At 43.5% G+C, this 12,375-nt stretch overlaps 1 protein-coding gene across 2 annotated transcripts in view; it reads left to right on the plus strand.

The window, feature by feature from the left end:
• Nucleotides 1–2,364: 2,364 nt before the first annotated feature.
• PDXDC1 (pyridoxal dependent decarboxylase domain containing 1) overlaps nt 2,365–12,375 on the plus strand; it is a 48,858-nt gene continuing 38,847 nt past the window's right edge. The window contains exon 1 of one of the 2 annotated variants that reach the window (XM_072120668.1): nt 2,365–2,558. In XM_072120668.1, coding sequence (XP_071976769.1) covers nt 2,532–2,558 — 27 coding nt within the window. In that variant the 5' untranslated portion in view covers nt 2,365–2,531. The remainder of the gene's footprint in view (nt 2,559–12,375) is intronic. The other variant, XM_072120667.1, reaches the window with a different exon arrangement.

Below are 12,375 nucleotides of genomic sequence, written 5' to 3' on the forward strand. Positions count from 1 at the left end.
ATCCATCACAACAGAGAAGGCGTTCTGAAGTGAACTCTCCGCCTCCTTGCAACCATTTTACATCTTACTTCAAAAATGATTTTCTGGATGATGATACCACACTGGGACATGAAAGAAAACCTAGATCTAGAAGGTGTTGAGCTGCTTCACAACAAACAGTTTTTTGTTTATTAGACTAATTTTTGATGGTAGGTTACCTTTAAGTTTAGGCCAAACAGGTCAATTTGAAATCATAAACTATACCGACCTGTAGTTGGTTTAGGGGCCAAAATTGACCTTACAGGTTCTCTTTAAAGCGGTTTTCCCACCAGTGTAAGTTAAGCCCTATCAACGGAATAGGGCCTAACTTGCTGATCAGTGGGGGTCTCATCGCCCATATAACGGTAAGTTAGGCAGTTAACAGGTTAACTGCCGCAATCGGTGCCAGCACCAACCGCGGCAGTGACAGGCGGGTGTTGTCTGTTTTATACAGCCGTTACCCGCTGTGTATGGGGAGAGCTCTGCTCGTGAGCTCTCTCCATACACCCCATATGGCGCGAGGACGATATTGTTCGTCCTCGGTCGGTAAGGTGTTAAAAGATGATGCTTTCAGTCATATTTTGATACTGACTTCGCTACTTGGAACTGTAGGAAGAGGGAGAATGAGTATACAGGGCCAAATTATCTTTAGTGGACCTCCTGCTGGCCCCACGATTATCTGTGTACAGAGGAACACTGGAAAGAAGCTAAAATGATGAAAATTTGCCATCTTTCTACTGTGTTGCTGTCCTCAGGAGGCAAATATGAAGTTGTTGAACAGGGAGTTACTGCTTTAATTTTTGGTTGGCACCTCGCAACAAATAACGGGTGTTTTGGGTTCAGTTTGGGCACTTGGCCGCTAAAAGGTTCGCCATCACTGCTATAGGCCATATTGAATATACCAGAACATCCCCTTTAAGATGCCTGTGATCGGTAACGGGCCGCCGGTGTTTGGCAAAACCCCGAAGCGATCGAGCTGAGGCAAACGCAGACAAAACGGCACGTGTGCCACCACCCTAAAATGGCGTCCGCTTGGTCCAAAATGGCATCTGTAGAGGAACATATCTCTCACAGTAGCAATGAAAACTTCATCTCACCCCCCCCAAAAAAAATACACCCTAAACAGCTCCATACACCGAAGTATAAACTGTTATTTGCCTCAGATTAGCAAAATTAAGATTATATTTGTACAAAAGATTAGAATTTTTTAAATTACCGGTATTACAGAATAAAACCTATATAAACAGGCACAGTGAAAGCCATAAAAACAGAGCCAAAAAGAAAATGATACAAATGTGTTTTTTCAGCAATTTTCCTGCATTTGGAATTTTTTGTCCAGATTCCCAGTATACTGCATGACATATAAAGGAAATCTACCATGGGGAATCTGAGTGTTTCCCCATCTGGGCAGCAGCTGCATCCCGTTTGTTGCTAATTCGGGGTTGCAGCTGCTGCAGAAATAAAGTTTAATTAATCAATATGTTAATTAATATTTAAGACTACCATGGGGCGTGGAGTAGTCTGAGACAGCTCCAAAGGGCGAAGGCTACCCCACGCACCCTGTAGCCACTACTGACGCGCCTTTTTTTGGCATCCAGACCATTTCTGGCATTATTGGAGTTGTGCGCAAGCGCAGCAGCTTGCTGCCGGTGTGGCGTCTGCTGCTGGGGAGCTCTGCGCGTGTGCAGTAGGTCTCATTCGTCTTCCCACAACTGCAGCACGAATGGGGAATTACTCAGAAAGTAGATTCCCTATAAAGCGGTTGCCTCCTTTTACCAAATAATTGATATTTTTTGGGTGATGAAAAGTTAGACTGTTACCCAATATACGTTTTGTAGCAGTTCCCCACGTTTTCTATATCTCTGCTTACTTCCAGTGAATAAAAATCTGTCCTTGGTCACGTGACGGACACACAGCCGCACAAGCCGCTAGTATCACCGAGAGTAATCAGCACCTGCGCGTCCGTCACATCACCATGGACAGGTTTCTATCCACTGGAAGTAAACAATGAAGCTTTCTATAGAGTGACAGCAAGCAGAGATCTAAAAAAGTATATTGGAAAATTGGGTAACTTTTCTATGGTTGGCACATTTATTTTGGGATGCCTTAGAGACCTCAAAGAGGAGCGCATATACTATTGCTTATGGATGAAAGGACAGCTAGACAGACAGATAGTGGACAGAGGTACGCACAGATACGAGATAGATCAGACACAGACAGGCAGACGCTGGACGCCGCTAGACATGAAAGAGTTACATGACGTCATCCACTCCTTCCCTCACTGGTGTGACAGTTCCACTACGGTGCCCGATAGAGGCCATACTGAGTGAATTCGACTATTGTGCGCGTTCGCGCGCGCCCAGTAGTAAGACGCTGTGCGCGCGCAGGAGCGCTGCTTGGTAACGTCAGCGCTGCCAGCGTGGAGACACAGGGAAGGGAAGGCGGAAGTGCTGACAGGGAAAATACTGCTCCGAGGAGGAAGACACAGGCACCGGCCGTGAGGAGAAGCCAGCATGCAGAGCCACGGAGCCTTCCCTCAGGTCGGTGTGTGCAGGGGGCTGGGGTTGTGTACATAGAATACAGGTGTATAGGGCGAAACACGGATCTCAGCAGGTCATAGGTCAGTTTTATAATGTGATGGAAGAGTAGTCGTAGTCGTGTGGTCATGTGATGTATCTGCCGGCTCACATCAGTCTTTGCTTAGTCAGTTGTGTCTCCATCTACTCCCAGTCACTGCCTTAGCCGACTACACTGACTACAGGCTTCCATCAGCAGCAGCCTGGACTCTGTAGATGATCACTTTGTGTAGTTTCCCTCCCTATTTGACAATATTTGGATATATTTTTCATACATTTTACAGCTTGTATTTCCAACCAGCTTTCAGTATTTGCGGTTTATGACCTGAGTCTGCAGATATTACTGTGCATGTTGTGTATTCCCTGCGCCATTCTATAAGGCAGTGCATGCAATGTATAGTGTTCACTGCATGATCGCGCTAAAATCCACGCATAAATCTGTAAGGAGGAGTGAATAGCAAATAAATGGCCACAAATGCACATGTATGTATGTACACATATATAGCCAAAATCTGCAGCTGGGGCAATTCATTCTCCAAATTTGATCGTAGGGTGAAATTGGCTACAAATCTACTGCAAAACACAATTACATCTCTGAGAACGTGACATTTAGGTTTGTATATCACTCAGAGCTTCGGCTCTGTTCACATTGCCGTTGTGCCCTTCCATGCAGTGTATATTTAGTGTGCAGGATAAGGTCAAGGCAAAGCTTCAACTCTACAGTCGGCCTTGATAGTACAGACATTCCAACACCTTAAAAGTAAAATTCTGGGCATACACAGACTCTCTTATCAGAGGGTTTTGTGTGCCAGCAGAAAAGTACAATTAATCGCCAAAATATCCTTAAGGGCAGTATCATGGACTGACCACACTGCCGGGACTCTGTGCAACAAAGTGATATATCGTGCAGTGATATTCCTCATTGTTTTCATAATTATAGCTCGGCGCTGCTGTTCTGCAGGGAAGCAGGGACTCCTTGTATCATATCACAATGATGTAAGGAATCCAGGACACTCTAGTCAGGTGGTGGCGGACCTATGACTCGGGTGCCAGAGATGGGCACCCATTCCATCATCCCATCATGCCAGGACAGTTTGCCAGACAAGGCCTCCTCCTGCAGTCCACGGAAGCCCAGGTTAAGTGCTATTTTAAAGTGATACATTCTTGGCTGCCTGGGACTACAGGAGGAGGGAGAAGGTGTGGACAGGGCTGGATTACTACTGGAGGTCCTGCTACAGGATTTCTGATTCTTCGTATTCAGGAGAACCTAGATGGAAGCTACAATGATAATCTGAATCTTTCCACCATCGTTCTACTGTATTGGTGTCCTCAAGACGCTGATACGATTGCAAGCTGTGACAGGACAGAGCAGGACGGCTTAAATTACCATGTTGGCACTTTACCATAAATAAGAGGGTTTTGGTTGTAGTTTGGGCACTTGGTTTCTAAAAGGTTTTTCAACGCTTTTCTAGTCGATCCGTGACACAGGACGTTACACAGTCTGAACTTGACAGCCTGACCACGACTAGAGTGCAGCTGCCCTCGCGGTTAGTCCACATGTGATTGCCTGAAAGATGCTGCCGCACATAAAGAACAAAATCTGGTGGTTTTTATGTTTATCTGATGGAATCACGTTATGTCTATGCTGCTTCTATGTTTTCTATGTGTCCAGGGGTGCACCCATACTACCCCCACCTTCATTTTTATCAGTGGTCGGATCCCTAGTTTAACGCCATAGTCTAGCGGTGTGGCATCACTTTACAAGATGAGGATTCTCCCTTTAATGCCAGTGAATGTGTTACCCTTCTCTGCTGCAAATTATTGGTTAAACCAGAAGGGCCTGTCTAATTTACCTGCTTCTTGTTGGGTTGGAAACTCCCAAGCTATTGATTGCAATCTTGAAGAATGCTAAACATTTTAGCAATCCCCATTCACCTCTATTGTTAGCATTGTTGGAGAAGGCCGCCTTCTTCTGCACTTTTATAAAGAGCTGTGACGTTATACGTAATAACAGGAACTGCATTATGATCTGATTAATGGAACAGATTCGGATAAGATTGTGATGGACTCAATGAAACAAAACTAGGATTCCCATTGAGAGCTGGGGTAAATAGACGGGATGGATGGCAAACACAGGTGGGTAGAGGCAGGGCAGTAGTGGCTACTGGGGGTAAGGAGTAGCCTCTGCCCTTTGGAGCTGTCTCAGACTACTCCAGGCACCTGGTAGCCTTAGAAATATTGTATGAACTTGACTCCGGGTATTTTTCAGTGCAAAAAACATTTGTTGCGTCCTGCACTAATTGTTGCAGTAAAAAAAAAAAAAAAAAAAAGACAGCCTGACAGAAACCTTATCAGACCCCAAAAATGCACTAAAAGCCTTTCATAGCGATGATGAAGTTACTATGGTGACTAGCAGGACAAAATAGGAAGAAATAAAGATCTGACTGATTTGCTTTAGTTTTATCTTTCTGTGGTGCCCCAACATAGGTGGCCTCAATAGTGACCTGTAAGCAGACCGTGCACCACTGATGAGGCCAGTGAACTGAGCACCAACTGTTGATTGTAATGGTCACACTCAAATTTTATCCCCATCCCAAATGGACTTTTGCAAGCACAAGCAGAATGCACAAAGTGGCTGAATCGCTTTAGAGGAAATCTACTATCAAAATCAAGCATGAAAAACCAAGGGCACTTAACTCATAGATCCAGGAACTGTGACCGTGGTAATCGTCTTATATTTGTTATATGCTAATGATCCAGAAGGGTTCCGGGGGACGTTACCAAAGCCCCTCCGTGTTGCAGATTCACAGGCTGTTGCGCTGTGTAGGAGCTCTTCCTCCTCCCACTGTCTGCTGAAACTTCCCTGTAGTGCGTTTACAGTGGGAGGGGGAATGCTGAGGGAATAGGTGGGAGTGGAAGACACTGGCTCTGGTAACAGCCCAGGAGCCCTTCAGGCTCATTAGCATAATTTTAAAAGTTGAATTTAGAAGGAAGGAAGGCCTTGGATAACAAATATAAGGCGATAACTACAGTCACATTGATCTATGAGGAAGCGTTTCTATTTTTCTTGTTTTTTTTTTATCCCACCTGATCTGATTTGATATCATTTCAAGCAAAAGAAGAGTAGACCCTTTTACAGAGGGTACACACCAGCATGTAAGTGTTTACAATCATTCATCCTGGTGGTAGATTTTTACTTTCATGATGGCATTTTTAAAAAAAAAATTTAGATTAAAGGGGTCGTCTCCTCTAAGAAAGTATGTCCCTGTCCACATGCATGGGCTGCCCCGTTTATCTCAATGGAGCTGACAGAGATAGCCCAGCTCAACCGGCTGCCCCAGTCATCTCAGGGTGCATCGGACTCCTGTTCCCGTGATCCGTGTGAGTCCCATCACTTAGCCCCCCACAGAGCAGCAAGTAAGGCCCTATCCTGTGTAGCCTCGTGGTGGGGGGGAGAGTAAAGGGGAGTGGAAAAAGCATTAAAATGATAAAGCAAAACAGTATTTGCCTGGTTAATCTCCTGATTCGGCAGAATGAGTGGCTGCATGATGGGTCAGTTGCTGCTACAACATGTCATGGTTGGCAACTTGTAAGCAAAGACTGGCAGAGGGTCACTCCTTGTGCTGGATCCGGGTGGATGGAACAAGTATTGTGTTTGTTATTTGTTCCAAGACATGAGACAAACCCTCTATGATGTCTTTCAGCCTGATATCTCCTAGATCCCCTGTGATCTCCTTCAGCTACTTCCTTCATGGTCTTCCTTATGAAATACTTCCTTATTGCATAGGTTGGGACACATCGTGACACAAGGCAGTGCTGAAAGCGAGGTTACTCTTTAATCTTGTAAGATTATTCTGCTGAGATGATATTTTATAGCTTCACTACACACATAGCAAGAACATTCATTACTGGATAATTGCATTTAATGAATAGAAAGTATCAGCAACACAGAAATAGAGAAGGGGTGTGTGTATGTATGTGAATACAGGCTGTCCCTAAAGAGAACCCGTCATGCAAAATAACCCCCCTAAACTAAATATATTTTCATAACCTGCCATTAGAGAGCATTGCATCTATCCCTTTATTGTCCCTCTACATGCCTGTAACCCTAAGCAATGAGGTCCTAAAGCTGTATGCAAATGACCTGTGAAATGTCCAATGAAGCATTGGCATATTCAAGCTGTCCACTCTATTCATGTGTGTGTATATAGGAGAGATACAGCAGCTCCAGGCAGCCATGTTACAGCAGAACATGTCAGGTACTTGTGTAGCTGATGTCTGTGTCTCTCACCTGTATATTAGGAGGATGCAGCATGTCAGCAGATGCAGTACACACACTAGCCATGCTTTACTATACATTACACACAGACATGAGCAGGGGGAGGAGAGGGGAGGGGTAACAGGGGTGACATCACTGCCTCTGACCATGTGACCAGCCTCATTTACATGATAATAAATAGATGATTTTACAATGAATAATGTATGAAATAACTAGATAAAGGCTGTGATGGATCCATGTGAGCTGCTCCAACAGGTAGAGGTGACAGGACTAGTGACACAGACCTGATGACAGGTGTCCTTTAAGAACTCCCGACTTACATACGACCCCTAGTTAAAAACGGATCTCTGGATATTGGTAATTTATTGTACTTTAGTCCTAGGCTACAATAAACAGCTATAACAGTTATCAAATGTGTCTGTAATGAAGCTTTAGTGTTAATCCTGGTTCTTATGACAACCCAACATTTTTAAAATCCAATTGTCACAGAGACCAAAAAAATTTTGGCTGGGATTACAATTATAAAATATACAGTTCCAACTTAAATACAAATTCAACTTAAACATTGGTTTTATGCAGGTTTGGAAATCCTAACACCAAATGAATTCAGTATTTGGTGTGAACACTATTTGCCTTCAAATAATATAAACTATCTCTGCAGGCAGGATGTTCCAAACTTCTTGGAGAACTGATCACAGATCTTCTGTGGATTTAGGCTTGTTCAAATACTTACTCCTTATATGTCTTCCCCGATACACTCCATGATATTTAGGCCATGGCTTTGTGAGGACCATATCCTCAATTACAGGATTTCAGTTTTTTCTGTATGCTGAAATAATGGCGGAATGTATCATGGCTTGTACCTCAGTTTCTGGTCAGTAATTGCAACTTTTCTCAGTGCCAGCGTATGATAAATTTGCCCAATAGCTTTGGGCCAGTTAACATCTCCGTTTTTTAGCATCAGTTATTGTGGGCCAAAAGCAGGTGTGAATAAAGACATAATAGAAAGATTTGTACCTGTGCTGCGTGTATCACCACTTCCAATTTTATCTCAAAATAAGGACCAATTCACACTGGTCCATGAATATGCATGCATGATATATTAAGTTGATTCAAGAAGCTCCATGTGAAATGGCCCTAAGGGTGCTGTAAGACATTGTAGCGCTTTGACTCTTTAGAAACGGAATCAAAGCGCGTGGGGCGTGCCACATGCCGATCATACATGCATTTGTATGGAATCCACATTTGCCACATTTGTGGCTTCAAAAACTGCATCAGAAAAACTGAATGTGGGAATGTAACTTTAGGCCACATTCACACGGCCGTTGGAGGGGCGTATATACAGCCAGCGTATATACGTCCCCCATAGGCTGGCAATTGGCGAAAGGCGTCGGAGTGCTATTTTGAAACGGCTGAAGAGTAGATTTGCCTAATTACATTGTAGTCAACGTTGCGTTAACACTACAACTTGCACCACTGACACCTCACACTGATAATGGATTACAGAATGTTTTCTTATTTTCCTTTAAGCTTTACTCCCCCATTGATCGGCTGGTTCAGGCAAGGTGTGGGTTAAGCCTTACAAAGCGCTACGTGTGGCGCCGGCCTTAGGGTGATGCCACACATGGCGTTTTGAAACCGTTTTTTGTTTGTTTTTAAGCAATCCCTTAAAAAACACATCAGTTTTTTAAAAACGCATGCGTTTTTTCAAAATGCATGTGTTTTTTGAAAACACATCCAATTTTGTCCATTTTTTATTGCGCAAATTTGGAAAACCTGTTAAAAACGGATGCATTTTCAAAAAATACATGCGTTTTTAAAAAACAGCTGCGTTTTTTAACGGATTGCTTAAAAAACTGACCAAAAACGGTTTCAAAACGCCATGTGTGGCATCACCCTTAGCGTTAAACTTGGCGCCAGTCACCTGATATGAAGTCTGTGTCGGTAACTTTTATGAACGTTACAGGATAGCAAATCCACTCAATGTCTTCCTATGTGTGACATATGCCACCGTATGCCCTTGCATACGACAACACAATGTGCATTTGAACTGGCACAACTTTATTACATATACTTCTGTGAAGTTTATTTATACTGCTGTACCATCTTTACTTCTCTATACACAAACCTTGGAGATGCAAATTTATAGGTCCAGCTGTGCCCAGCAATTCATCTCGCGTACCAGTGATGCCATCCCTGACGGACAGAACGCCACATTGTTAGCCATTGTCCATAACGTAAGTAGGGCATACAGGCGTCCCAGTTGACATTACATAGCATCTCTGCCCAGGCGCTCAGTTGTACAGGCTGATATCCAGTCAACGCATTATGTACGTATAGGACCATAAAGAACAGCTAATGCCTTTCTTCTGTCGTCCCTCCCAGACCATTTTTGCTCCGTGTGTCGCGGTTTCCATAATCTGCCTTCCCATGAATTATTCATGTTTTGCCTCATCTGTATGTAGGTCACTGGATTTTTGCTTTATTAAATACCTATGCAGCAGCATAGTGTGGACGTATTAAACGTGGTGTATAAGATGTAGCAGAGCTGAATGTGTATATTGCAATCCCTAGCCATGTGTAGAGTGGCAACAGGTACGGCTCTGCTACATCAGTCTACTTTTCTATTCTACAACATTGTGGGGCACATTTACTAAAAACAGTGCAAACTGCAGTATGTGCAGAGTGCACCAGATTCATGAATTGTGGCGCATGCTCTTCATGAATCTGGTGCTCCCTGCACTGCCCCAACAGAGTGCACCAACTTTTTTTTTTTTGGTGCACCTTTAACATGGGGCGTGTGACACACTACTTTACATGTTAAATCTGGTGCATGGACCGACTGAGCACTGGAACAACTATTTCAGTGACTAAATTTGTGTCGGGTGAAAAATGGTGCCGCCGCTACACAGAACAGTCATGTGTGCCACCTATGTGCTGCTGGCACATAAAAGAATGTGCAAAGTCTGATAGAAAACTAGCGCAGGGGCTTTAGTAAATGTGCCCCAATGGGTGTGCTTGGAATAGTTTTATACCTCTCCCCTCCAGGGATGATCTGAGAGCCATATCGGCTTATGGCACCTTGTTCTTTCATATTTTTCCCCTCTACATCTACAAGTATGTGTCATCAGGTCACAGTTAGGAAATAAACTTCTTTTTCCTTATTGTACGTGATGGATGTTACCAATGTGAGAACCAGAATATTATGTTACTCATTGTGATATAAAACTGAGACAACCGGCGCTCAGGATTTCACTAGTTGAGTCTTTTAAAGGGGACCTGTCACCTGAGTTTACCGCATTAAACTACTAGCCTCCAAAGCCATGTGAAAATAAACAGAGAAGAGTCATATTTTGCATGAGATGACTCGAGTTTAGTCTGCGGGAAGGGGGGGGGGTGTCATTTTAAATGTCCCTTTCTTGGTTCTATAGAACCTGGAAACGTGTTTTTAGAGTCATATGAAAGAAGAGAAACTCCTCTTGACCGCATCAGGCTTGTGGTTCAGTGATCTACAGAACCGGAGATGCAAGTAGTCAAAGACGTAGGGGGAAATTTATCAGAAGTGTAGCTCAGTTTTCACTTTCCCACAGTTGTTCATAAAATGAAAGCTTAGCTCCGACTGGTTTCCATGGGCAGATCCCACCTTTTTTTAACTGCCTCTATCTCCAGTTCCAGTTGATCCGCATTGTTGAGAAAAATTTAGGGCAATTTTTAATATTTTTTCCACTGACAAGGGATTAATGAAAAAAAGCTAGTGTGAAAACAGCCATTGAAAACAACGGCTTAGTATCAGTCACATACTGGGGGACATATTTCTCCGTAAAGTCTTATTCTATTTGTATAACAGTCATATGAAACAATAGGAGTGAGGGCCCTGCTTGCAAGAGCTGCAACAGTCTGAGGGTGAAGGGATGATACAAGAGGTATAAGAGCTTGTATAATGGTCCAGGCAAAGGAATGGAATCTGGATAACAGACAGGGGGAGTACACACAATTAGTTAATAAAGAGTTAGAGTTGCATGCAGTTAGCAAGTGTGATAGGTCTACCTAAATGGGTTTTATGAGGGTGTTTAAAGCTTTAGCGGTTGGTTAGAAGTCTGGTAGACCGGGGTAGGGCATTCCAGAGAATTGTTGCAGCTCTGGAGAATTTCTGGAGATGTGAGTGAGAGGTTCGAATTAAAGAATAGAATAATCTAAAATCACTGGCGGGTTGGAGAGGACGGGTTAGGCTATAGAGTGAGACAAGAGAGGAGAGGTAGGGAGATGCAGCATTATGCAGAGCTTTGTGGATGAGGGTGAATAATTTAAACTGTATTTGGAAGGTGACGGGCATCTGTGTAGTGTTTGGTCTGAAAGGCGAGCCTGGCTGCTGTGTTAAGAATAGATTGGAGAGGAGAGAGTTTAGTGAGTGGAAGATTAGTAGGGAGTTACAGTAGTTTTGATGAGAGTGGATCAGAGTTAGTCTATATTGACACTGCCATACGGCCATACAGCACACGTGTGGCACCGTACTGCTCCGTGCCCCGTGAAAAGATGGGACATGTCCTAACTTTTCTTGGCATACGGTCCTGTGCACCATATTCCTCTATGGAGAGGGGCGGGGGTGAGCAGCGTCTCCTCCTGTCCCCTGGCACTGCAGTGTTACGGTACTGAGGGCAACGGCAGTGTGAATACGCCCTTATTATTAGCGTTTTCGAGGTTTCAATTGTAAGAAATGGTCTGATTTTAGAAATGTTTTTAAGGTGCATCAGGCAAGCGGAGTAAGAGATTAAATATACAATGATGCCTCAGGGTTATAATGACGTCACAGACAGAAATGGAGTGGTCAGGGTTGGGTCGGTTAGTAGATGGTGGAAAGACAAGAAGTTCCATTCTGGAAGGATTACGTTTTGGGAAGAGAGAGCACATGATGTTAGAGACAGCAGAGAGACAGTTGCTGATGTTCCGCAGTAAGGTGGGAGTGAATTTACTGATTTGCTGATAGTCCCAAAACAACCCATTTTAAAGGAAGAACCTGCTCTTGTGTATTGAGGGAGTGTAGGTTTATTAGTTACCGAATTATTGAGCAGACAGAACATGAGAGTAGTGTGTAATTTATGGAATTTTTTTTCCATAAAACAATGTTTTTATCCCAACGTTGTTTGGATTATTTTTGATAGTGAAAAGTTATGTAAAGTTATGGGCAGCATCCAGATTACATTTACTGTGCAGATCCCAATGGCAGCTTTATAAATAAAGCTTTCTAGCGCTAGTCACGCTTCATTCACGGGTTCTGACAGCAGCGCCGAGCAGAGTGTGGGAGCGTCGGCTTATTATGTCAGCCGCTTCCACATCGTGTCAACAGTCTGTGCAATGGAGATGTCTGCCTGTACAAAATATATGGACAGATCTCTCCATCATATTACAGTAGAGGTGTTAGATTTACACTATTGACAGGTTACCTAAAAATGTCTTGATTTTAGGTTTCTGTTCTAATGCTGTCACTATTGGCATACAAGTTCT

The sequence above is a fragment of the Engystomops pustulosus genome, chromosome 8, assembly GCF_040894005.1.
Source record: "Engystomops pustulosus chromosome 8, aEngPut4.maternal, whole genome shotgun sequence".
NCBI classification, from domain to species: Eukaryota; Metazoa; Chordata; class Amphibia; order Anura; family Leptodactylidae; genus Engystomops; species Engystomops pustulosus.